The 26,553-nt window shown below is 45.3% G+C and overlaps 2 protein-coding genes across 6 annotated transcripts; one reads left to right on the top strand and one right to left on the bottom strand.

Annotated features, from left to right (window-relative positions):
* The first annotated feature begins 741 nt into the window (after window positions 1-741).
* On the top strand, window positions 742-19,285 carry LOC124472190 (brefeldin A-inhibited guanine nucleotide-exchange protein 1-like). Its single transcript, XM_047026897.1, has 39 exons — window positions 742-1,022; window positions 2,856-2,886; window positions 3,685-3,841; window positions 3,938-4,084; window positions 4,238-4,417; window positions 5,503-5,785; window positions 6,000-6,116; window positions 6,278-6,459; window positions 6,622-6,755; window positions 6,919-7,153; window positions 7,329-7,428; window positions 7,721-7,860; window positions 8,082-8,190; window positions 9,033-9,234; window positions 9,410-9,521; window positions 9,750-9,955; window positions 10,218-10,302; window positions 10,417-10,582; window positions 10,816-10,967; window positions 11,175-11,303; window positions 11,454-11,612; window positions 11,795-11,948; window positions 12,056-12,143; window positions 12,285-12,325; window positions 12,500-12,669; window positions 13,016-13,167; window positions 13,292-13,464; window positions 13,702-13,862; window positions 14,628-14,758; window positions 15,077-15,206; window positions 15,363-15,498; window positions 15,623-15,761; window positions 15,889-15,946; window positions 16,095-16,254; window positions 16,510-16,649; window positions 16,756-16,930; window positions 17,238-17,376; window positions 17,530-17,647; window positions 17,876-19,285. Exons 1-39 carry the CDS (start codon window positions 902-904, stop codon window positions 18,041-18,043), a joined length of 5,580 nt encoding a protein of 1,859 aa, XP_046882853.1. The 5' UTR covers window positions 742-901; the 3' UTR covers window positions 18,044-19,285.
* On the bottom strand, window positions 18,953-26,438 carry stard3nl (STARD3 N-terminal like). Of its 5 annotated transcripts, none has more exons than XM_047026899.1 (9): window positions 26,319-26,427; window positions 24,663-25,040; window positions 23,575-23,652; window positions 23,398-23,475; window positions 23,076-23,129; window positions 22,616-22,733; window positions 22,093-22,191; window positions 21,778-21,842; window positions 18,953-19,807 (listed from the first exon to the last, which is right to left on the bottom strand). In XM_047026899.1, exons 2-8 carry the CDS (start codon window positions 24,849-24,851, stop codon window positions 21,781-21,783), a joined length of 678 nt encoding a protein of 225 aa, XP_046882855.1. In that variant the 5' UTR covers window positions 24,852-25,040; window positions 26,319-26,427; the 3' UTR covers window positions 18,953-19,807; window positions 21,778-21,780. The 5 variants fall into 5 exon arrangements, with proteins under 5 accessions (XP_046882855.1, XP_046882857.1, XP_046882854.1 ...); XM_047026901.1 differs by lacking the exon at window positions 18,953-19,807 and adding an exon at window positions 20,904-21,589 and having other exon boundaries at window positions 26,380-26,438; XM_047026898.1 differs by lacking the exon at window positions 18,953-19,807 and adding an exon at window positions 20,904-21,589.
* Window positions 26,439-26,553: the final 115 nt, after the last annotated feature.

The raw sequence follows: 26,553 nt of genomic DNA, 5'->3' as shown, positions 1-26,553 counted from the left end.
TTTACTTTATACAAAGCTTAAGAAAGCCAGTCAAGCCCCTTTTACTTAGCATGATTCGAAGCATGATTATATGTATGAAATCTGTGTGTATATATATATATATATATATATATATATATATATAAATTATTTGAGCTTCACTTTCAGTTTCACTGTAAGAAGGAACTTTGAGATCTTCTGCAAATGCATGTGCCTTTGGATGAATGAGTTTTAATTAGTTGGGGCTTGAGAGTTTAGGTTGGCTGAGGGACAGTTATGTGGGCATATGTAAAGCCCTCTGTGATGTTTTAAAAAGGGCCATACAAATAAATGCTGATTTGATTTAATTAGTATTGTGAGCTGAATAGAAGATGTGTTTCTTCCAATATACTTAATGTGTTGTGCCACTGAACGACCACAAGGGGATAGAGTAAAAAAAAAAAAAAGACTACAATCAATACAAGTCATTATTTTTCATACTGCACCTTTTTCGTGTAAACAAATAGGTTTACAGCTTGCTGTAACAGTAACAAAAATAGATACCACTACTTAGAAAACTGGTGTGAAACGTAGACCCTATGTTTTGAATTTGGTTGATGTGAACAGTTTTAGATCGACAAATAATATAAATAAACTGTGTAATAATGCAAAGGTAAGGTATTTTATTTACACCGCACATTTATGATAGTCATGTGTATTTTTTTTTTTTTTTTTGCGTTACAATGCAGACGTAGGCAACGGAATGACGTTGTTTCCTTCCAACATGGCGCTGACAGGTTACTAACAGAACGGTGGGATTTCCTTTTAATAAAGGATATTTATATGTTTCGTGACAGTACATGATTACCAGTCTTTGCCGAATAGAAATCAAAGACCCGTTTCTGTCCACGGGACAGCACCATCTATACGATTTCCTCACGTCATGTATGAGAGTAAAACGAAAAACATGTTTCTAACCCGAGCACTGGAGAAGATTTTAGCCGATAAGGAGGTGAAAAAAGCTCACCATTCCCAGTTGCGCAAAGCCTGTGAGGTGGCATTAGGTGAGTAGCCTATGTTACGACAATGTTTCTCTACAATTTGTCAATTGTTTTGTTAACGTCGTGCTACAGCCCAATACCAGGGAGTTTAAGAACAGCAACAACACTGTTGTATAACATAATTAGCTACATTATACTGTCTAATAATGTAGCTAATATTTGCGTTTAGGGTTATTATGCTAATTTTGTTCTTAAGCTTGAACCATTTCCTACCAAATTACGTGTATACAGTTAGCTGGTAGGGTCCTAAATAAAAGTAGCTAGTGCGGGAGGTTGCAGGTATTGGGAGGGGTTCTCTGTTTTGATCCTACCAGCATCCCGTGATGGCACGGTGCCTCCAAAGCTGAAACACACACAGGCTACTAAGCTGACTCGAATAGTGAAATGACTGAATGTTTTTTGAAAGTAGGCTACATTGCTGTTTTTGTCAAAATCCGACGAAATCCTTTTCTAGGAACAAGTTGAATGCAGCTGTTTACAGGACTGATATACCCCCGTCTTGCCATAGCAAAAATGATGAAGAACATTAGTGAAATAGGCTACTTGCGAACCTACCATCTGTATGTCTCTGATGGTACTTGAGGATGAGCCAATCTAGAACAGTGTTACTCAAGACATGTTAACTTGACCTGCTACATTACAATCGTCATAGCAGAGAAACCACAGACATAGAAAAACTGTTGGTCTCAGACTCACTGTCTGCTTCTACAGGTTGTGTTTGTGTTCTAGGTGCCATGCACCCACTTGATTTTATTATGGAACACAAGATATGTTTCAAATAATGGATCATATAAAATGAATATGTCAGACAATTTTAATCTGACCCATAGTCCCTGTTGCCGTTTACTGTTTACAGATGCCTTAACAGGAGTCAAGCCATTCATGCGGGAAGTTTCCATATCAGATCATTAGGAGAACTGTGTCTCATATTATTCAATTGCCTTTTCAAAACCAGAAATCCACGTATGGATAATGAAAAATGTTCAATATAGTTCCAGTTATACATGTATCGTCATTCACCTGCAATTAAAGTAATAACTACATGACACTATTTGCTAAAGCCTATAAACTCTGTCATCTCCTGAAATCTAATGCATGTTAAAACAAGCAAACTGAATGACTCTAACCTTAGGAGAGAAAGGCTTTGCAGAGCTGTGCTTGACCTGCATTGCTCCGCCAGTGGAAAATGTAGATTGAATCAGAAATAGTGATAGTATTTGAGTGTAGGTGACATGGCCTTGCTCTACATACGACAGTGCTGTGTTTGTGGACAATACTAAGCCTTCTCCTGCAGGGCTATGCCTTGGCAAATCTCATTTCTGAATAGGCATTGTTGCCAGTTGATTGATTAGAGATGTATTAAACTTGAACAAAGACTCTTCTGTTCTCACCCACAGCCCTTTAGTTTCAGAAGCGTTCTAGAACCCAGCTTTGTGGTACCCACTTCATTAACCTGCCTTACTTATGGCGATAAAGGCGTCTTTTTTAGAGAAAGTGGCATGACCCCCATTCCATCTTTATGGTCTAATTGATTGTGCGTCTCTGTCCCTGTTGAAGGGAAGAGACACATGTCACATGTTGAATTTCATATAGGCCATACACATACAGAGCATGTGTATGGCCAGGGATGTACTCTGTCTGACGATGTTTGGCCCTGGATAATAGTCGATAGCTCTGCTGAAGACCAGCAGATCAATATCAATATATTTTTTATTGCACTTTCTTTCTCGGCCTGGACACTTATCTATTTCTTCTACTTTAGCAAAGTAGTAGTTTTTTTTGTGTGTGCAAAATGTTGACCATTCATTGCATTGATTGATGTTTTCTTTTTTTCAGAGGAAATTAAAGAAGAAGTTAAGAAATTGAGGTTGGTATATATATATATATGGTATATTGGTGTGTGTGTGTGTTTGTGTGTGTGTGAAAGGGAGAGAATGTGCACGTTCATGTATGTTCGTGTGTGTGTGGTGTGTATGCTATGCCATGGTGTCATTGTCTGTTTAGATGCCTGCTTCCCCAGACCTCGTTCCTCTCACCACAGCGTTGTCCTCTGCCACACCGTTGCTTGTTTTCCCCCTGATGCTCCGATGATCAGTGCTGCTTAGTGACCCGTACAGCTCTAGCCTTGTGAAAGAAAAATATTCTCACTGAAACACCTGTGCCCTAATCGACCCCTCACACCAAGCCAAGGGAAGTGCAGTGAATCAGCATTACTCTAAAGTGACAGGAGCTCGGGGTTAGCTTCCTCCAGCTAATGAATAGTTTTTGTGACAACGCCCACCTTGGAGACCAGCACTGCCAGTCTGACATCCCTTATACCTCTCCACACGCTCACAGCTCCACAAGACCAAACCGGAGCTCAGCTGTCAATAGTAACCATGGTTCACATACGACAGTTAACAGTGGACCTTGTAGGGATAGGGAAAGGGATAGTCCACTCCAAATACCCAATTCTTTTAGATCACCTCGGGGCTTGTGTCATTTTGATTAGTCTACCTCCCATACTATTTATGATTATTATGAAGTGGACTTATGATTTTAAGTTGTTTGCTAAGGGAACAATCACATCACATGACATGTCTGAATCCCTTTGACGTGTTGTTTTGTGCTTTCCAGAACATGTATTTTAACCATGAACTCTTCCCTCCTCGTGTCCCGCCCTCAGCCCCCCGCCTGGAGACACCCAGGCAGATTCTAGTGCTCTCCCACCCGTTAAATCCAAGGAAAACTTTATCGAAGCCGACAAATACTTCTTGCCATTCGAGCTAGCCTGCCAGTCCAAATGCCCACGCATCGTCATCACGTCTCTGGATTGTTTACAGGTCAGTGAGTGGGTCCGCTTCCTGTATCGGGACAAGCACATCTACAATGTCGATGGGCCTGGTCTTGGGGCGTGACAGTCGTCTTTCTCCCCCCAGAAACTCATAGCCTATGGCCACCTCACGGGGAACGCCCCGGACAACACCACGCCAGGGAAGAGATTGATAGACAGAATCATTGAGACGATATGCGGCTGCTTTCAAGGACCCCAGACCGACGAGGGCGTTCAGCTGCAGATCATAAAGGTACGCGGTCGCATCCGACGACCGATCCAGTCGCTAACAGCTGCAGTAGACCTTGGGAATATACGACCGGGTCGAAATGAGAGATGAAGGATCTTCACATGTGCCCGTCACAGTATTGTCACACGCTCACCCCTGTGGCTCCTCCCCCTGCAGGCCCTGTTGACGGCGGTGACCTCCCAGCACATAGAGATCCACGAGGGCACCGTCCTGCAGCCCGTCAGGACCTGCTACAACATCTACCTGGCCAGCAAGAACCTGATCAACCAGACCACTGCCAAGGCCACTCTCACCCAGATGCTCAACGTCATCTTCGCTCGCATGGAGAACCAGGCCGTAAGCCCCTCCGCCGCTCTCTCGAAAGATGCCGTCGGCCGTGTTTACTCAGGGTCAGCCTGAGTCCAGTACAGGGGGGATCGGCATCTGGCTGCTCCTAAAATAGCGTACCATGCATTGTTGTTGTGTAAGCCAAAGGCCAGATTTTCATCTGTTTTGCTCAATAACAGCAGGGAGCAGCCCTTAGTGATGTGAGTTTTAAAGTCCATTATTCTAACTTTCCACCGGTATCCAGCATTCAAATCACAGGATAAGTGTGTCTCAGTCATCCAGAAAGAGAACGCGTCAGGTAAAGCGGGCTACAGGATATGGAGTGCTTGTTATTTGGAAATGGCTGATGTGTGAACAGTCGCTCTGTCAGACATGTGCATCTTGGCATGGCCCCTCCCTGCTGTGTCTGCCGACTGACGCCTGGTTTGGAGGGACTGCTCCTCCGCTGGCACGGCTGGTTCATGAGAGTTGATCTGTCGATCTGGAAAGCAAACTTAAAGAGACAGTTCACTCTCAAACCTATGTTGAGTTTGTCGAATGGTTTCAAACTTCAAGGGAAGTGCAGTCCTGTCGTATATTTAAGCCCCCAAAGAATGGAAAAGCACCGTCTAGTTTTTCTGTTATTTTAATTTTTTTTCTCAGGTTTGAAGCATGGTGGCTTGACATTGATCTTTGGTTTTGGAGTGAACGGTCAATTTAACTTTAGCTCTTTGCATTGTGGAAGACTGTGAAACTGTATGTATTTTACAATGGATAGTGCTGCACTTTTACCAGTTCACGAGCTTAACAGCTATTTTAGTTTATTTAAATGGTTATCATTTACCTAACCTTCCATATTTACACAAACATACAATGTTGTTAATCCATAAATTACTCCATGGTATGGCATTAGAGGTCTGAATAAGTATTGTACTATTCTGCTATGAAAAGACATGAATGAATATATGTTATCTCCATAATGATGCCCATTGCTGGATTGCTGGTATGCTTGGCTGTACAATGCATGGGAGACAGTTTGACCTGTCTTGTTTTGAGATTTATATTTCCAAGAGGCCTTGTCTCACTCTGTGTGTGTGTGCTGTTTCCCTCCCCAGCTCCAGGAGGCCAAGCAGATGGAGAAAGATCGTCTGAGGCAGCAGCAGCAGCAGCAGTCTCCAGGCAGCCACCAGGACCTCTCTGCCTCCCCACAGCCACAGCACACCGCCCTCACCCCGACCCCCGCCCTCACCCCGAGCACCACCGCCGCCCCTCCTGAGGAGGCCAGCCAGGTGCCTGAGCAGAACCTTCCCGAGGACCCGGAGCCAGAAAACGGCTCCGTGTTCTGCAGAGTGGAGAACGAGCAGACAGAGGCTGACCAGGCCACGGCTGCTGCACAGTGTAAGCGCCTCCCCCCTCAAGCCCCGCCCCCTCAAGCCCTGCCCCCCTTCAGCCCCGCCCCCCTTCAGCCCCGCCCCCCTCCAGCCCCCCCCCCCCCCAGCCCTAGCCCCAGAGTGGAGGTGGACTCACCTATACGGCTACCTGATGGTGTGAAACTTGCTACTGCTTTGGTCGAGGCACACAGGGCAAAGTAACCATTGACCTCCCTTCCCAGGTTGTATGAGGCAAGAGGCTTCGGGAGAGGGCGAGGACGACACGGTCAACTACGAGGAGCAGGCTCAGGAGATAGTCCAGAACATTCTCCAGGAGGTGGTCAACACAGTGGTCAGAGGTAATGGGATGTGACGCTTACAGACGTTTGATGTGTAGCATCTCTACCTAATCCCCCCTCCCCTACTCTTTGGGTGCTTGCCTATCTATACAGTATGTGTGTTCCTGTGTGAATCAGTATAATGAAGTATACATGCTGCGTGCGTGTGTGTGTGTTTTTAGATAGTAGAGAGCCCAGCAGCACCAGTGAGTGTGCAGAAGAGCTCCCTGCAGAGGAGGAGGCAGGCCTGGGCAGTGACACTGAGAACGTCCACACCAACGGCATCCCTGGCACCCCCATATCTGCAGGCTTCACCCCCTCCCTGACAGACGATAGGCTCTCTGTCTCCTCTAACGACACGCAGGTAACCCCCCTCCCCCCCCCCCGGCTCCAGCACCCCCTCGATGGCATCGTCAGCTCCGCGCCTCAAATGCTCAACAGCTAAAATCCCAGATCTTGTCGATTTGAAGTGAAATGCTATACTTCAGTGTCGAAGATCTTATGTTCTTCGGTCCTTCTGTCCCAGGAGTCTGGGGGGACGAGTGGCTCCTCCCCTGTAGCTAAGTTCTCCCACATCCTCCAGAAGGACGCCTTCCTGGTGTTCCGCTCCCTCTGCAAACTCTCCATGAAGCCCCTTTCTGATGGACCCCCAGATCCCAAGTAAGAGATTTCACTTTACAAACTCAACTGGGTTTGTGACCGTATTTACCTGAACGTAATCACTGGATCAAGACTGTCCAATTAGAATGTGTGTCTGTGTTTGACGTGGCTGTGTCTGCTTGTCTGTCTGTGTGTGTGTGTGTGTGTCCTTCTGTCTACCCAGGTCCCATGAGCTGCGTTCCAAGGTGCTGTCCCTGCAGCTGCTGATGTCCATCCTGCAGAACGCCGGGCCCATCTTCAAGACCAACGAGATGTTCATCAACGCCATCAAGCAGTACCTGTGTGTGGCGCTGTCCAAGAACGGGGTGTCCTCCGTGCCGGAGGTCTTTGAGCTCTCCCTCTCCATCTTCCTCACCCTGCTGTCCCACTTCAAGACACACCTCAAGATGCAGATTGAGGTATGGACCGGTATATTTATTAAAAATCTGATATTTGACCCTTGATGCCTTTTTAAATACAATCAATCACTGACCCAGAGATTTGAAATGTATCCGTTCAATACAAATATCCAGTGAAAACGGTTATCGTTTGTTATCAGAGCACTTCAAGTGAACACGTTCTCTTTCTTCTCAGGTGTTTTTCAAAGAGATTTTCCTCTACATCTTGGAGACGTCCACCAGTTCCTTTGATCACAAGTGGATGGTCATTCAGAGCCTGACCCGGATATGTGCAGGTACTGTGGTTTGCATCGGGAGGTGCAGAGCTTTAGTCAAAACATTCATAAAATATACCACATCAGTTATTCAGTTTGTTGATGGCATTATTGATTTGATTGCTTTGTCAGTATTGTTAACATATAGTGCATAATGTTCAATTCCATTTATGAAACAAACGGTTGTCGGTAGGATTTGTATATTGTGTGTATTGTGTATCATTCCATTGTGTATTGTCTATCCCTAACCCTGCCCTCCATAAGCTGCAGGGGTCTACAGCCTGGTCACTCTGTCCTCTCCTCCTCACCACAGATGCCCAGAGTGTGGTCGATATCTATGTCAACTACGACTGTGACCTGAACGCTGCTAACATCTTCGAGAGGCTCGTCAACGACCTGTCCAAGATCGCCCAGGGCCGGGCGGGCCACGAGCTGGGCACCACGCCTGCTCAGGTGACCCAGACCTGCGCTTTAGGCTCCCTGCTCACCCTGGTCCCCTCCACCCCATGTCCACTTTTGTCATCCATGAATGTAGTTCATCGTACCACAGCCCAGCAGAAAATCCACCACCACTCAATCCGACACTTACTGTTCACCCTTTTTGTTCGTTCAGTGCTTTGATTAGCGTGGTCCCTGCTAAGCGATAACAACCGTGACTCGATGTTGCTTTGTAGGAGCTGAGCTTGAGAAAGAAGGGTCTGGAGTGTCTAGTATCCATCCTCAAGTGTATGGTGGAGTGGAGCAAGGACCAGTACGTCAACCCCAACTCACAGACCAGCCTGGGTAAGACGTCCCCCTCAGGCCTGGGGTGCTGGGATGGGCGACGTCACCGAAACATGACACACGGTCTGTTTTTAGACGTGGGGCCACTGGCTGGGGCCACTGGGTCTCCATAGAAAGCTAGACAGCTAGCTATCTGCTATCACAAACACTCAAGTGGGGGGGAGGGGAACTTGGAAGTGTGTGTGTGTGTGTGTGTGTGTGTGTGTGTGGGGGGGGTTCTGCTGGTGAATCAGGGGCAGAGGGGTTGTAAAGCCCTTCTGAGGCTTCATTGTCAGTGTGAGGCAGTGAGGCAGTGTGTTAGCCTAGGGGCTCTCTACTGAGTAACTTACTGAAGCCAGACTCCAACACACTGTAAGGCAACTCACAACTGAGCTCGCTTTTGTCTCACACACCCGATGTCTCACTCCTTCTTTTATCCATCTGCCTGTCTGTATCTCTCTCTCTCTCTCTCTCCAACGTTGCTCATTCTCTCTCCACTTTCTACCATGGGTTTCACGAGAGCATTTAGTGACATGTTAGAGACTGTTACTGGTGATCATTTTCCCTGCTAGTTTTCTAGTTAAACAGCAGCATGATATGTGCAACACTGTAGTCTACTAGCATTGGGTGAGAATTATGGAGCACCTATGTGGAGCCCCTTCTTCCTAGGCTAGATAGAGACAGCACAGAAGTGCCTGAAAGACCAGTATTGGACTTCCAGACTTAAACACGTCCAGTATTTACAAATAGTACTTGACCCAGGTGTGGTCCCTTTAACCCCAACCGGATTCCCATGCCACTCCATTGTTTTATGGGTTGATGCTTATGATGGGATGTCTCCCTTGCCTTGCGTCCGTCTCCAGGCCAGGAGAAGCCTGTGGAGCAGGAGCCCAGTGAGCCCAAAGCCCCGGAGAGCATCAACCGCTATGGCAGCCTCAACTCCCTGGACTCCACCTCGTCCTCTGGCATCGGCAGCTACTCCACGCTCATGTCCGGGACCGACAACCCCGAGCAGTTTGAGGTGCTCAAGCAGCAGAAGGAGATCATCGAGCAAGGCATCGACCTGTAAGTCAATGGAGCGTCGGGAACGTCCGGCTAGCCCCACCTCCGTTTCCTTGCATTTTCGATCATTTCCTGGATGCTTCCGTATCGGGATTGGCTGTGTCGAGCGTGAGGTTGGGTGTGGTGTCGTCGCTCTGTCGTCTCTTACACGACTCCACACCTCTCTTCTTCTGCGTAGCTTTAACAAGAAGCCAAAGAGGGGGATCCAATACCTGCAGGAGCAAGGCATGCTGGGAACGACGCCGGAGGACTTGGCTCAGTTCCTTCACCAGGAAGAAAGGCTGGACTCTGTAAGGACCTCCACCTGGGTGGTGGTTGGGTGGGGCATTACAATAAAGCATAGCAGGGAGATAAATGGTATCCATATAATATATCATACTGTCTATAAAGCTGACTGTAGGGCAGCCAATAGCCAGAGCATTCTACTCGTGATAAAGAATGACATATTCAACCAATAGGATTCCAAACATCTTAACAGCAGCCGTGACCACCTGCTTGTGTCTCATGGTGTTTGTCAGACCCAAGTGGGGGAGTTCCTGGGGGACAACGAGCGCTTCAACAAGGAGGTGATGTACGCCTACGTGGACCAGATGGACTTCCAGGGGAAGGACTTTGTCTCGGCGCTGCGCATCTTCCTGGAGGGCTTCCGTCTACCGGGAGAGGCCCAGAAGATCGACAGGCTCATGGAGAAGTTTGCTGCTAGATACCTTGAGTGTAACCAAGGGTGAGTCTTTGTGGATCCCTGGCTGACTGGCTGACTGGCTGGCTGGCAGAGGTAGTCTGTCTTGGAAGCCTTGTGTTGCTATTAATAAGTGGTGGATAGGGACTTTTCTTTACTGTGCTTCTACTGTGCTTTTTTGTATATGATAACCATCTAGGCTCCTCTGCAGGGATTAGACTCGTAGAATCTGCTCAGCTGAATTCCAGGATATAGGCGTACAGGTTGTTAACATCTGTTTCCCTGTCCCATGTTTCTACCCATTCAGACAAACCTTGTTTGCGAGTGCAGACACGGCCTACGTCCTGGCGTACTCCATCATCATGTTGACCACGGACCTCCACAGCCCCCAGGTACGACAGGCCGCTTCACCTCAGCTTCACTCAGCTTCCCCAGGGATGGGCTTGAAGATCATTGGAAAATCTCCAAACGTCATGTGTGTTTTTCGTTCTCCTTCCGTGTCACAGGTGAAAAACAAGATGACGAAGGAGCAGTACATCAAGATGAACCGCGGGATCAACGACAGCAAGGACCTGCCTGAGGAGTACCTGTCAGCCATCTACGACGAGATAGCAGGGAAGAAGATCGCCATGAAGGAAACGAAGGAACTGACCCTCAAATCAAGCAAACATAGTGAGTGTCCTCCCTGTTGTTGTTCTGTATCCATGTCCTGCCTGTTCCTAGATCTGTTTGGATGTATGCATGTTTGGAGTATATTTTTTGTGTATGCAAGCTGTCCCATCTGTTATGTGTATCTGTCTAGCTGTTGTTTTGTGTGCCCTGTGCATGTATAGATATGTGTATTCGGACCCTGTGTGTGTGTTTGTGTGTGTGTGTACATTTATGGGAGCCGTGTCCCTCCCCAGGCGTGGCCAGTGAGAAGCAGCGCAGGCTGCTCTACAACGTGGAGATGGAGCAGATGGCCAAGACAGCCAAGGCCCTGATGGAGGCAGTCAGCCACGTCCAGGCCCCCTTCACCTCCGCCACGCACCTCGACCACGTCAGGCCCATGTTCAAGGTGACACGCGCACACGCTAAACACACACACACCTCAGCCATATTCAAGGTCGCATACACGCAACTCGATCTCGTTAGGTGTTTCGTTTCGGGGTCCTTTTCTCTTTGACTTTAGTATTTGGAGTGAGGCTTGTTATCGTGTGTCCCCCCACCTATTAACACGAGACAACCTGATGTGAAACGCTAACCCTGTCTGGACGGCGTGCAGCTGGCGTGGACGCCCTTCCTGGCAGCGTTCAGCGTGGGCCTGCAGGACTGTGACGACACCGAGGTGGCTTCCCTGTGTCTGGAGGGCATCCGCTGTGCCATCAGGATAGCCTGCATCTTCTCCATCCAGGTAGACTCCTCCTCCTGGGGCAGGGCGGGGGTGCCCGGTGCCCCCTACCACGTCCACAGCTCCTCCTACAGCCGCCTCTGTGGTCACGCCAGGCTGACGCTGTGTCGTGTGGGGACTGTTTAACCTGTGTGTGTGTGTGTGTGTGTGTAGCTGGAGCGGGACGCGTACGTGCAGGCCCTGGCCAGGTTCACCCTGCTCACCGCCAGCTCGGGCATCACTGAGATGAAGCAGAAGAACATCGACACCATCAAGACCCTCATCACCGTGGCCCACACCGACGGCAACTACCTGGGCAACTCCTGGCACGAGGTACTGGAGGGCCGGGTTCAGACTGACACAGGACACACACGGGGCCCAGTCAGAAGGACAACACTGCATTACTATCACTGATCAGACCCTCCCACGACCGGAAGGGAGGTGCACGCGTCTCACAGTGAACGTTCATCGTCTGTGCGTTCTCGCTGACCCTCTGACCCCTCCCTCGTGCCCAGATCCTGAAGTGTATCAGCCAGCTGGAGCTGGCCCAGCTGATTGGCACCGGGGTGAAGGCGCGCTACATCTCGGGCACGGGCACGGGGCGCGGCACCAAGGAGGGGCTCCTGGCCAGCCTGAGGGAGCAGAGCAGCGACGAGTACCTCGGCATCGGTCAGGCTGGACCTCTCCACCTCAGACGAGGGTCTCACACTGGGTTTGATGGAGTTGAACAACCTACTGACCTCTCTGTCTGTCTGTGTGTGTGTGTGTGTGTCTAGGTGGTAATGTGGACCGTAAGCAGATAGCCAGCATTCAGGAGTCTATTGGAGAGACCAGCTCCCAGAGTGTTGTGGTGGCTGTAGACAGGTACCTGTCACAACGTTGATATTCATCCTTGGAATGAAGTTATTCAATGCTGTTCGTGTCGTTTCCTCTTCTAAGTTGTACTGTTTTAAGGAACTTGAGTCGCGTGTACCATAAATTGACTTTGCGTGCGTATTTGTTCAGGATTTTTACAGGCTCCACCAGACTGGATGGCAACGCAGTAGGTATGTATGTTGTCATGTTATCAAATCCTTTTAGATTTGACATGATTAAAGGAGTAGTAAACCTAAGTTAGAGCCACTGACTCTGCACTGTAGAATGATTTGATACACATTTTTGAATTGTAAATGTATTTATAAATGTGAATATGAAAAGGCTTTTTGTCCTTGTGTCTTTAGTGGACTTTGTCCGCTGGCTGTGTGCTGTATCGATGGACGAGCTGGCCTCTCCCACCCACCCGCGCATGTTCAGCCTGCAGAAGATCGTGGAGATCTCCTACTACAACATGGGCCGCATCCGCCTGCAGTGGTCCAGGATCTGGGAGGTCATCGGGGACCACTTCAACAAGGTGCTGGACCCACTTCGGTCACAAATTCTCATTTATATGAACCCTGTGTGTTACTTATATGGTCCTGGTAGCACCTTGATAGGAGACTATTGTGGGAATAGAAAGAAAATGAGAGCATTGTTGTGTTGTAGGTCAGCCAGCAGATTATGACCGTCCACTGATCCTAACTCTAAACTCTCACTTCAGGTCTCACTTTTTACCTGTCAGCACAGGTCATTTGATGACTGTCAAAGTGTTATTGCCAGGTTCCTTACAAAGAAAGTATTGCCTGCTATTCTATTATTATGGTGCCATCCTAAGGTCTGACTGACTATGCTGAGAATACTTATGAATTGATTTGGTGCAGGTTGGATGCTACTCCAACGAGGATGTGGCTATCTTCGCCGTGGACTCCTTAAGGCAGCTGTCCATGAAGTTCTTGGAGAAGGGAGAGCTGGCGAACTTCCGCTTCCAGAAGGACTTCCTGAGGCCTTTCGAACACATCATGAAGAAGAACAGGTGGGTTCCAGTCCTTTTAGTTGGGAGGATCACACTCAGGTTTCCTCCTCTCTCTCTCATTCTCATCATAGTTCTGAGCTTGAGCCTTTGTAGATGGCAGCTGACATCCTGTGGTCGCCTCCAGGTCTCCCACCATCAGAGACATGGTGGTGAGGTGTATCGCCCAGATGGTCAACTCCCAGGCTGCCAACATCCGCTCTGGATGGAAGAACATCTTCTCGGTGTTCCACCTGGCAGCGTCCGATCAGGACGAGAGCATCGTGGAGCTGGCCTTCCAGACCAGTGGCCACATCGTCAGTGAGTAGGGATTCATCAGGGGGGTTTTGGAGGTTGGTTGTAGCTGCTCTTGCAGGTGAAGGGGGTATTAAGGTGGGTTTTTTTCACTCCGTTTCTATTGATAAATGCTACTTAGTTCCATGTCAGTTTCTTCACACCCAGAAAAGTGATTCAAAGAAACTTTGCGGATGATCTAATACAGTATGTCATGGGTCTGTTCTGTAAGGTCATGTTTGTCTGTGTTCTTCTGTCTCTCAGCGAATGTGTTTGAGAAGCATTTCCCGGCCACCATTGACTCCTTCCAGGATGCGGTCAAGTGTCTGTCAGAGTTTGCCTGCAACGCCTCCTTCCCCGACACCAGCATGGAGGCCATCCGCCTGATCCGCCACTGTGCCAAATATGTGTCTGAGAGGCCCCAGGTGTGTCCCCACAAACAGGAGGCCTCAACTCACAACTCCAACCTTAACCTGTTGAGTTTGAAACCAGCAAGTATCGGGTGCCCATGTTGTCGTTTGGAATCGACAATCTGCCATAAATACCCTAGTTCTATGATCAAAATACAGCACCCCCACTGCATTCAAATCTGATACAGTTAAATTAACGCTGTCCTCAAATAAATGCTGCAGATTTACATGCTTTTACATGTATTCATTTAGCAGACGCTTTTATTACATTACATTACATTAAAATTTGTATCCAAAGCGACCTCCAAGAGAGAGCTTTACAAAGTGCATAGGTCACTGATAAACCGCCAAAACATTGCAGGTAGCCAAAACATGAAGCATATATTGCGAACAACCAAAATAAATGCCAAAGGGCAACAGTAAATATTTCACGGCGAGTACAACATTTTAAATTAGTTACCACTAACCAACAAGAGCAACAAGTCTCTAAGCAAGAGTCATTGTTATCCTTGAGGAAACTAACATTGGGTCCAGCAAACCATTACAAAATCAAAACGGGGAAGTTGGTGACATCACTCACCAATCCTCTCCTCGTCACCACCCACCCACCACCCCCGTATAAAAGCTGCACCACAAAAAAACATGTTGTTCCACAAACGCTGCAACTTTTCATCAGAGAGATACGGAACTTGGTTTTGGGGTAGCTTAAACAACATGGAGGAAGATTGATGACTTTGTTTTGAATTCTTTGGTTTCCACCTCCTACATATCCCTGGGCAGGCCTTCAAGGACTACACCAGCGATGACATGAATGTAGCGCCCGAGGACCGGGTGTGGGTACGAGGCTGGTTCCCCATCCTGTTTGAGCTCTCCTGCATCATCAACAGGTGCAAGCTGGACGTCAGGACCAGGTGAGAGCCCTGGGCCTTCTGACCACACCAGGTCTCAGCTCCCCCACAGGGCCCTGTCTGACCTCACACCCCTCTGCTGGGACACCTTGGATCAACATGTACACCAGAACAAGCTGTGATATGTGGCCGGAATACTCTCCTGGCTTGAGGAAATCGGGATATCCTGAATGAAGCTATCCGCGGACCTAAAGAAAGACAGCCATTGTTGATGAGGGATTTTTCCCCCTCTTTTAATACATGGTGTTGACGGTTACCTATTCTATGGGTTGCTGTGGTAACTGATGAGTCATACCTGCTGGACATGTTTTCTTCTCCCAGGGGCTTGACAGTGATGTTTGAGATTATGAAGACCTACGGACACACCTTTGAGAAGCACTGGTGGCAGGATCTGTTCCGGATCATCTTCAGGATCTTTGACAACATGAAACTGCCTGAGCAACAAACTGAGGTACCACGCCCAGACTGCCTTTTAGATAATTAAATTCAATGAAATGTAATTGGGAATGAATAAGCGTTCGTCATTTTTACTTGTCAGAGTCAGAACCAAAATTCTGTTGACGGGAATCAATAACGATTCCTCTCTTCTTTTCTTTTTTTGCCACAGAAAGCAGAATGGATGACGACCACCTGCAACCATGCACTTTACGCCATCTGTGATGTCTTCACCCAGTACTTTGAGTCTCTCAGTGACATTCTCCTACAAGATATCCTCTCCCAGCTCTACTGGTGTGTGCAACAAGGTGAGAGGAGACTGCTTTGTTTGATCTACAGGTTCAAATTCTATTGAGGCTTAGTTCATCAGAACGATACTTCTTTCTTCCTTTATCCTGTCTTCCTTTGTTCCGTCCTTTGTTTTCTCTAAAGATAACGAGCAGCTGGCTCGCTCAGGGACCAACTGCCTGGAGAACGTGGTCATCTTAAATGGGGAGAAGTTCAGCCCAGAGATTTGGGACAAGACCTGCAACTGTATGCTGGACATTTTCAAGACCACCATCCCACATGCGTAAGAGACGGTTCTTATTCTCCCAGTGGTCTATCTCAGGATGGAAACCCATGTCACCAAAAGGTTTGAATACCAACAGCTCTAAACTGGTGTTGACTAGTCTGACCTGAGTTCAACTGGTCTCTAGGTTGCTGGCATGGAGACCAACAGTGACCGAGGGAGAGCCCATGGTGCCCTTTGACTTGGTAAGACGGCTGTTCTCCTTTCCATCAATTGAGGTCCTTGTTTCTTGAATCAGTCCTAGAAAATATCAGTTTTGGTCGTACCGTTGATGTTGTCGCCTTATAGCGAGGTGAGGATTATTACATACATGCTCTTGTCTGTGTGTCTTAGGACTCCATTTCCCAGAAGTCTTTGGACATCCAGAGTCGGGCTGAGGATCAGCAGTCTGTGGGCAGCGGTGACCGGATCTCCCAGGACAACCAGAGACAGAGGACATACAGTGGCTCCTCGGGCACGTACGAGGACGGCCCCAGAGCCAGGACCCCGGCCAGTGAGTGTGGGTCGGAGGGGCACAGGATACGTGATGTCCATCTCTTTTATGCGAAAATACTCTTCAGTTTGACCTTCCTTCTAGTTTTTTCTGTCACACCTCATGTCTCCCCTTTGCCTTTTCCACACATATGCCTTCCTCCATCTCTTCCTCCCTGTGTCTCCTTATCTCTGCTGCCCTTGGCTTTAAAACCTCTCCCCTTAAGGCCAAGCCTCAACGGTGCTGTGTGCGCGCGTGTTCTTGCTGTGCTTGCAGGGATCCAAGAGCAGCGGTTCTTCTCAGCCCTGCTCATCAAGTGTGTGGTGCAGCTGGAGCTGATCCAGACCATCGACAACATCGTCTTCTTCCCCGCCACCAGCAGGAAGGAGGACGCCGAGAACCTGGCTGCTGCTCAGGTAGGGGAGTCTGAGTTCACCATCAGTCGCTATAGCCAGTACTCTCAAAGAACACTAGCCAGTCTTCAAACTTCAGGACTCAACGGGGTTGTGCGCGTGTCCACAGAGAGACGGTGTGGATGCGGACGTGCGTGCCGAGGGCCAGGACCAGGACCAGGGCATGTACCGCTACCTGGCCTCGGAGCAGCTGTTCAAGCTGCTGGACTGTCTGCTGGAGTCCCACCACTTTGCCAAGGCCTTCAACTCCAACAACGAGCAGAGGACCGTGCTGTGGAAGGCTGGTGGGTGGCAGGGGGGTGGCAGGGTGGTGGCAGGGGGGTGGCAGGGCTGCAACTCTGTCCTGTCTGACCTCACATATCCCATCTCTGAATAACAGCCCCTTTTGCCAGCAACTCGAAAAGCTAGTCTTGACACTAGAATGAAAGGATGTTCTCGATAAAAATAAAATTAAAAAAAATGTCAAATGTAACTCTCAACAGGTCAACCACAGAGCGAGTGAGTGTGAATATGGACCAAATGCGTGCTTTCCTGTGTGTGTGTTTGTGTGTGTGTGTTTGTTTTTGGAATATTTCTTTCTTTGTCTTCAAGGTTTCAAGGGGAAGTCAAAGCCCAACTTGTTGAAGCAGGAGACCACCAGTCTGGCCTGCAGCCTCCGCGTCCTCTTCCGGATGTACGCAGACGAGAGCCGCAAGGCAGCCTGGGAGCACGTGCAGAGACGACTGCTCAAGTAAGACTCTGGGTCATTTTCTGGGATGGCTTCAATGACAATGGCAACGTGTCACAGGAAATAAACTGCGTTGATGTATTCCGGCCAATGCGTGAATAGGTTCTAACTGGCCGCACACAGCCGTACTAAGAGAATATCTTTCCCCCGCTGCAGTGTGTGTGGTGAAGCACTCGCCTACTTCCTGACACTGACCTCAGAGAGCCACAGGGAGGCTTGGACCAACCTCCTCCTCCTCTTCCTCACCAAGGTGGTCAAGCTGGGCGACGACCGGGTGAGTCCCTCGCTCCGTAAAGCTTACCCTTTGGACTGCATTCCCAAAGCACATCCGGCCCCCCTCTCTACATGGCACACCGGCTCCACCCCAGATAGTTCCACGCATCCATCCAACCCTGTTCTGTCCAGAAATATGCACCCCTCTACTCACCATACACATGACCACGGCAGGAATCTGCTAGAAAAACATTGTGATTGTGACAAATGTGCTCATGTCTTTCCACAGTTCAAAGCCCACGCGTCCAGATACTACCCCCTCCTCTGTGAGATCATGCAGTTTGACCTGATACCCGAGTTGCGAGCAGTGCTGCGCAAGTTCTTCCTTCGCATCGGGAACGCCTTTGATATCTCCCTGCTGCCCCCTGAGGAGACGATTGGCTCCGGTAGCCAGTGACAATAGTATTGGTGGAACCTCGACCAATCACAAAGGACCCAGGCTCTGCAGTGCCTCAGTGTAGAAGGGAGGGGGAGGGGGAGTGGATGAGGTCTCTCATATTTCCAGGCTTCTCCCTCAAACCTCAACCTACCAATGTGAACTCTGGCCTTTCTGAGGGCATGGAGGTACTCTTGTTGCCAACAAGGGGCTCATTCAATCATTCAAAAATATTATGGAAGAATCATGGAGTCTATAAAAGTGGAATATCAAATGGAATGTTTAATTGGGTGAATTGTCCCTTTGGGGTGTTGGCTTGGAGATCGAGCACTCAAAAAAGGTACTGGAAACATTTCCCCTTGACCCCTGCTGGCTACACACACGTACACATACATGCACAGTCACAGACACCGAGAAATACTGATTGAATGAGATTAATGTTGAAGCCTGTGGCATTGACTAAAGCACTGAATAAATAAATGGCTCTGCCTTCCTCGTAAAGCATACAAATACTCAATGAAATCATACTGAGGATTATTATAACAATGCAATTATAACGGTTGTTTTCATCTCTGCTTCAACACTTCTGTGGGTGCATTCCTTTTTGGGATCTTTTGGCCTCCTTTTCAAGTAAGGAATGAAGGGGTTAAGGAAAAAGGGATGTGAAACGAGCTGACTTTCTTTTGCACAGCCAAGAGGTCTTGAAAGGACCTGCAGCCCTCAACTGACACCAGGCAGAGCAACAGTAGCTTTGTGTTATTGTAAGATATTAACATCGGTCTTAAGTGTTTGTCTTCTCAGTACAAAACACTCACCATTTTCTAACCTTATTAACACTGACATTTCTCACCGAGGTTCACCATGGCTTTGATTAGTTTTTAGGTTTGCGATAATGACACTAATGTATGTAAGTGAGTCAACAATATTCCATTTTATATGTATAGTGTTTTATTTAAATTATAACATTTTGATTTTGCCCGATTCCACTCAAAATGTCATTACCCCTCTCTTCCCAAATGTGACACGATCATGCTGGATAAAGAGGTCTGATGTTTGACTAATAGTTGATGTTTTGGAAATGTAGGCCACATGATGTGTTTGATGAAATGTACTGTATGGAAGAGCAACGTCTGGGAAGACGTGTCTTGGGAGACTGGTGACATTGGGAAACAAGGTTTACATAATGTCACAAATGGTTGTTTCTTTTGTCACACAGTCATCTGGAACATTGTCATGAGTCAATAAAGATTTTGAATTATTTCATTGGTATGCAAACAGAGTGGTAACTCATTTCGTACTGTAAATTCCAGTCCCTTTCAAAAACAAATACACTGCATATTCACATCTATGTAGAATAGAATGCATTGTATCAGAGATTATTCACAATGTAGGTTAACTTTTTGGCCTTTAAATCAACTTCTATTTATCATAATTTACTGTAGAAATATAGTGCCATGCTACAAAAGTAGCAATAAATACTATTGAATACGACCTTGTAAAATCCTTGACACTGCAACCCAACAGCAGCTGGTGCAGCACACTCACAGGGTCTGATGTGGTCTTAGACTGGAAATACACATGGATTCAAAGCATGGATTTGTTTATTGCAGGTTAAGACTTAAGAAAAGTTTGTCATTTTCATAAGACGACACAAATGAATCCAACCACAAAGCTAGAGAGATTATCCGAGGTAGAGCATGACATAAACAGCCGTTCATTCTTACTGCGGCGATCAGGACCATGGGGAGAGACCCCCCAGAGACTCCTCATCATCATCAGACTGGTCTACAGGTGGTAAAGGAGACACCAGGCAGTTAGGGAGGATACTTATGAATCATCAACATTATAAACTTGTTCTCTTTGGAAACCAAGACCCAAGCGCACTACAGGCCGTTCTCCTACAGCCCGTTCTACTACATTGTTCGTTGTGTGAGTCAGATGTGTATGACGTGTGATGCGGGCCAAACATGATGCCTAGATGTGTCACTCATCTGACCCGAGTGGCGTCTCACTGCTGCTCCTGATAGGACAGGGCGAGCCACTGATAGTGTATGGGGGGTCACATGCCCTCTCGCGTCCGGAAAGCAGACTGTGGGACATTATTTTTTAGCATTGTTTTCCATCGGTTTTGTTCAATTTTTGTGTATCTACTGTACTTTACACCACAAACAGTGACCACCACCTTGCACACAAGCAATTAAAACACTGTTCTCTACATCTGTAAAACATCTAATGTCAAACGTTATAAATGGCTAAAACGAAATATTGATTTTAATTCCTGCAATTCTTTTGCGAACTATTCTTTTTGTAGATTTTATAGCAAATACAGTCATAAACAATAGTAGAAATAATGTATTGGCACGTACACTTTTGTAACTTTGTCCTCAACACAGATTGTAACTCCATAGAGTAGTACAATTATGTAAGATAAACAATTGACATAAGCTCTTTTAAACTGTAAAATATGGAAGTATTTAATATAGCTTCATGCATCAGCATACACAGCTTACACTTGTCAAAGCAGGTTAGGACAATTACATGCCAGTATTGTAATTACTAGCCAATTTTATTGGAAAGAATACGCAATTAAGGTGCTGCCAACAGTTTCAAGTTTAGTGATGATCAGACTGATGTTTTACCATAAACAAGCTTAAGGATTTAGCTGGATCTACCATCTATGGAGTTTTAAACTCAGGACACAGAGCTCAAAACAATCCTCTCCATGCTTTCAAATGGCCATTTTCAAATGTTGAATAGCGTTCTCACAATAAAATAAAAAACTTATGCTTGTGACAAGATACAGTCTATTCATTCAAAAACAAAAAAATAGCTATTTTGAATGTAGAGGACGAGAAGGGATAGCTCCAACACGAGATGATGAGGAATCTGTGTTGCAGATAGGATGACCAGAAATCCCTCTGTTTGCCAAGCATGCATTCAAAGACAAACCAAGTCAATTCACTGCATGGCATAGGTACATTTTCATTTTTAGGCACAACAGACTTGCTAATTGTATCCTATTAGATATCCCCCATTAAATGTTCTAATTGTATACAGTTAATACAGTCTTGATGTCTATTCCTATAATCAAACCAGACAGAGATACTGTATAAACCACAGATGTGTACACTTAGAACTATAACATTGTTGACGTATACTACGATTGACCCATCTCCCCTTATTTCTAATCTGAATTGATCTTTCCTTCAGTCACACCCATTAAGACTTGTTTACAAATCCAAAAGTGTCAAAAAAAAATCACCCCAAAAGAGTAATGCCGTGAAAAAGGGTATTTCTTTGAAATGGGTCAGCTTTTGAAGATTCAGTAACCAAGAGGTGGAAAGATATGACAATGCATTAAGTGAACAAGCTGAGGGACATGCATTTCCAGTCATATGGAACGTAATGGTTCTAAGGCAAGTTTTCCCTTCATGGACAGATGGGTCATCGTTAACACTGCAGCAGAGGAACCGGGGTCCACTTTCTCTTGTCAAGCCAACAATGACGCACGTCTCAAAGGTTAATTCCAAAACTGGATTTAAAAAAAAATGCATACAAAATGTTTACCTATTGTTTGAAAAAACAAAGAGAAAATGTATGTGCGTTATATTATGAAACAGGTCTAGTTCAGTCAATCTAGAAAACATCTAAGCATAATTAATTTTGACTAAAATACTAATACATATTCTACAACTTAAAGCACCCCCTCACATTTGATACATTCCCAAAAAAGTGAAGACCAAACTGTCCAGTACCTGCTAAATGAGGCCCTTCTCTGCATCATCAGGGTCATGTTTATCATCGAGCTCCTCATCAGAGTCTGGAAATCAATAAACAATCATTGAAGAGATTTGTGAACATGTAAACATTTACAGTTCACCATTTAGCTGCATTTCCTAGGGACTAACTTTTTAATTGTACATGTATCATACAGAAAGCGCAATAAAACAGGGACAAGGGACCACAAATCCTGGGGATTTTGCCTTGGAATACCAGCCACAGAAAAATTTTAGGCAAATCAAGTTCACTATCAATTTCTATGTAAACTGGCATCCATTTGAGGTAGTCACCTGCTACAGACTCAGGTGGTGAATAAAACTGCCCGTCTGATAGTGGTCCAGGGTGCATCAGGGGAGCCCTCTCTGGGGCATCCCTTATACAGAGATATCCTGAAATCACAAGCACAAAGATCATTGTTAACTTTTACCTTGAATTACGGAACTGAAAAGTTTAGTGTTGAATTTCTAACCTTCTTCTTAGGTGTGGCCAAGGCCTTGGCCCACCCTCACCACTCCTCATAAATAATATATTGGCAGAGGACACATAAGTAACCAAGATTTTTTAAGCACTATAACCAAAAAAACTTCAGGCATTTGATGTTATTTCTATGAATGGTTTGTTTGACTTGCCTTTCTCCTAAATATATTTTCACTGTGTTTATATGAAGTAAGGTTTAATAACCGATTACAAATAGAAATGGTTTATATATGCAGGACCATTGTGACATACACTCTACCACCAGTAAAAGTAAAAAAAGTAAACCAGGGTACAAAAGGGTGAACTGAAAACACCACTACAACACATGTTGCTCACTGTTTTCCTCCTCAGCCTCCTGAGGCAGGACCTTGAAGTCCAGCAGCCAGGTCTCCAGCCATGCCAGGACAAAGGACATGATGGGCAGGAGGTACCCAAACGCCCCCTGGGACAGGAGCTGGAGCACATGGACATATTTTACGTGGCCAAAACAAAGACATATCCACTGGCAAATGCACAGTCATGATTCTTACCTACCAACCAGGGTATAAACAGCCACAGAGGCAGAGTTAACAATAACATAGTAGTACAACAATATGTTTTCACAATGCCAAACATATCATTTGTACACACTTGGGGCCCAGGTCCCCTAACTCTCAGTGCCATGTGTCTAATGTGTTACATTAACTCACTTCTCCTGGTCACTGTATTGCACGTTGCACAATGCCCTTTGACAAGTTATACACATCTTTTTTTATACAGTTCAGTCAAAACATTGTTTTATTGCCTTGTTACATACCTTTGATAAAATGACTTTTGCTATCAGGAAACCACTGGTGGCTGCTGTTGTAATCTGTGGTGTATACATTAGAAAAACACCCTCAAGCAAAATCTTGACACTGTATGAATACTATCTCAAAGTAAGAAAAAGTATGTTACCAAACAATCCAATTATTTTCCATAACGATGTATTGTGTAGACTAAACAAGGAACAGACTGACAAATGAACTGGTTGGATACATTAGAAAAAGCTTGTCTAGGCTCAACAGCGCACTTTAGTGGCTCACAAAAAAGGAAGTGTTAGGAGGGTTGGATTTTTGGCTAAGAAAAACAATACATACCGCTATAGCCCACCAGTGACGCAGTTTACAAACAGCATAGGCCAGGATAAGAGCTGCAAACCTGAATACAGCCAGGAGCTTCAATTGTATATGTACACAGAGAAAGAGAGAGTTAGCATCTTTCATCTTAAAAAACACAATGCATGAAATGACAGACACAAATTTGACTTGACTTACAAATATGTCAAAGAAGGAGGCATGGTAGTCATAGTGTAAAACCTCCTTATCCAACTGTTGTTCAATGCCCCCATTCACCTGTGAAGGACAAAACAAAGCCATGAGAGACAATACATCAGTGATAGGGTTGTACTACATGATCTGAGTCCAAATTCTGGTTAAGAGATCATATAGCATAATACCAATAGACTAAAGGCTTGTCATTTTATTTGTAATAAAATAATCACCACTTTGTTATGGTCACAAAATATTAAAGATACTTTTATGGAGTATGGAAATGGTTGAAAGTAAAAAACGATCTCCCTTCAAAGATCATGAGCAATTGCCATTGCAGTAAATAATATGGAAGAGGAAGAAGTATCCCTATAGTCTGTTAGTCCCCTTGGTCCCTTGTTTCCTTCGTTCCTCTCAAAGATTGATGATTATTTCCAGGTAGTGATCATGTGCTAGTTATCAAGGGGAGAAAGGAAAAGTTGCCCTCCTGTTAAATGGATTAAATGTGTATTTGATTGACTATGTGTGTGTGTGTCTGTATGTGTCAATTATCATTCAATATGCTTATTTGTGTGTATTGTGCATACAACTTCAAGGGTGAGAGGGTTGTTGTGTAGCTGGGTCAAACTAGGCTCATCGAAAGACATTCAGGACATCCAACTGAGATTTCCTCTTTCAAATCACTATAAGCTCTACAGGACCCCATTTCATTTATAAACAATGTTAAGGACAAATTACTAAGATTAGTTAACCTAGTTAAAAAGGAATATAATGAAGCCAGATCAGACAGTTTTTCCCAATAAAATCCAACAAGTATTTTGGGAAAATCCACAGTACAAAACCAAGACCTTAAATTATTTTGATCCATACAAAAAATCATGACATCTGAAAATGTGTTGCCTGGTTCAGTGAAGAATGAATATGTATTTTATGCCGTAGGTATGGCAAACGACCTAGCTTTGGTTTTCACATGTCTTTGTATACGGAGCTAAACGTTTTTTAGCACTGTAAACTATTTTTAACAAATACTCAACAACATTCTTGCAATATACCACATTCCAAATACCAAGACTTCAAAACACCTTCAAACTTACATTGAGCTCTATGATCCACAGCAAGGTGATGAATAGGAGGTCAAAGGTGACAAACAGGCAGAAAGTCCTTCTGACATCAGAGATACCCTTCTTTTCACTGGCATCGTAGGGCTCAACTCGCCCAGAGAGAGACCCCACATCCCTGTGGGTTGCATGTGAGTCCACACTGCTGCCATATAGGCTATCCATGGCTGGCTCTTATCCTTAATGAAGTCAGTTGGTGGTAAGGCCCCCCTGTCTCACTTACAGCCAACGACTATTCAAGTTGGTGGAGTATGGCGACATCCACCACAGAAGACAACTTCAGTGGAAGATCTCACAAGCACAAGAGCTCAATGCCCATACAGATCCACAGTCACTGCATTCTTCCTGCTTTTTCTGAAATCAACCAAAAACAAGACAAAATTAGCATGTGTCAACAAACGTTTTCTTAACTAGAAGAAAACTATATCAGAATGATAAGTGGCATGGCTTACTTGTTCTTATGAGCTTTGTTTGAAAATGTGTGGATTTGAATTAAAAATTAATTATGATTTGACAAGAATCCTGTATAGTCTGTATTCATAATTCACAAGAAATATAGGCCACTACCTTTACGATATAAAACTAAACTAAAATATAATTTCCGGTGTTATAGTTCATGTGACACACAAGCAAAAACTGTTCCTGAACTCTTTAATGAACTTCCTTTTCAGTTGAAACTATTTTGGTATTACCAGTTAGTTATTTTGTGTGATTTACTTCCTGTTTAAAATGAATAGACATTCCTTTCTACACAAAGGAAAACAATATGCATTTTTTCAGGATTAGTTACAGTGAACATAAAAGCATTTGTTTTAGGCTTAGTTACAGTAGGAAATTATTATCTTCAGATGTCCAAATCAACACATTTTCTTTTTCTCTTTAAAAGCTTGTACATCATCTGAAAGGGCTTTCATCTTAGTTGTCATAAATAGTGTGAAAGGTATTACCTTATCTGGCTATTGAAGGCCTGCGATACGTTGCATTTGCATTGAAGACGAGCACCAACCTCTTGACCTCAGTTAATCATGCAGGTCAAGAGTCTAACGTTTTGGTTCTCTAACTGGCAGTTACTAGTAGGGCTGTCGTGATAATGCAGCAGTATCAACGTACAGATAGATGGCAACTTAGAATGTTCTTTCTCAGTCTTCACAAACTCTAAATGTACTGTAGACTGGGCTCTGGGCTAGCAAGCGGCATCTGGCCTACAACTGCTGTTCCATTATCTTGTGTGGTAAGGTTATAAGCAGTAGGCTTTTTGTCCAATGATGATTAAGCTAGTATGTTATGGTCCACTGTAACTACAGGAAGATGTGGGCTATGTCGATTGTTTCCAATTCCCAGTTATTTCCTATGTTGACTCGGGTTCGGCAATTTAGCACAATAACAAATGCAAGACAATCAATTGTCAATACAAATTTAACGCTATTTAGCAAAATGAGTTGTTTTGGCTACAATTTACTTCAGATGTCTATATTATAGACACCCTTGGTCTATTTTTATGGCAATTTGTTTATGCACATTCTGTGCCATTTTCTGTTTCAATTACCAGGAACTGCATTGTCAAATCTCTCATTGAAAACTATGTTAAATGTCACATCAGCTACATATTGAAAATATTCGATATCTCCTTACCTTTTACTTCCTGTTGTGCCATTATTCTAGATGTTTTTAACATGCGGAAGACGGAACATACCTACTTCTTTGAGCACCTGGCGAAATGCCTGTTTCCATCTCGGACAGGAAGTGACGTATGAAGTCTTGAGCTGTGGGTAATGTCGTTTTAGCACGGATACCATGGCAGACAAAATACTGTATCGCTGATTGTTAATTTTGCTTGGTTTACTGATTGCTACATTTATTTTAATTC

The sequence above is a fragment of the Hypomesus transpacificus genome, chromosome 10, assembly GCF_021917145.1.
Source record: "Hypomesus transpacificus isolate Combined female chromosome 10, fHypTra1, whole genome shotgun sequence".
In the NCBI taxonomy this organism is placed as follows: domain Eukaryota; kingdom Metazoa; phylum Chordata; class Actinopteri; order Osmeriformes; family Osmeridae; genus Hypomesus; species Hypomesus transpacificus.
Note: the sequence above shows the minus strand (reverse complement) of the source record. Positions and strands in the feature narration are given on the sequence as shown.

What these genes read in the sequence shown, in the direction of transcription:
- LOC124472190 (XM_047026897.1), top strand. Translation starts at nt 902, where the DNA reads ATGTATGAGAGTAAAACGAAAAACATGTTTCTAACCCGAGCACTGGAG. An exon ending in TGGGCACCACGCCTGCTCAG is followed by an intron (nt 7,861 to 8,081) that starts GTGACCCAGACC and finishes GTTGCTTTGTAG; the next exon opens with GAGCTGAGCTTGAGAAAGAA. An exon ending in CTACTGGTGTGTGCAACAAG is followed by an intron (nt 15,499 to 15,622) that starts GTGAGAGGAGAC and finishes TTTTCTCTAAAG; the next exon opens with ATAACGAGCAGCTGGCTCGC.
- stard3nl (XM_047026901.1), bottom strand. Translation starts at nt 24,851, where the DNA reads ATGGATAGCCTATATGGCAGCAGTGTGGACTCACATGCAACCCACAGG. An exon ending in TGTGGATCATAGAGCTCAAT is followed by an intron (nt 23,653 to 24,662) that starts GTAAGTTTGAAG and finishes TGTCCTTCACAG; the next exon opens with GTGAATGGGGGCATTGAACA. An exon ending in CCTCCTTCTTTGACATATTT is followed by an intron (nt 23,476 to 23,574) that starts GTAAGTCAAGTC and finishes ATACAATTGAAG; the next exon opens with CTCCTGGCTGTATTCAGGTT.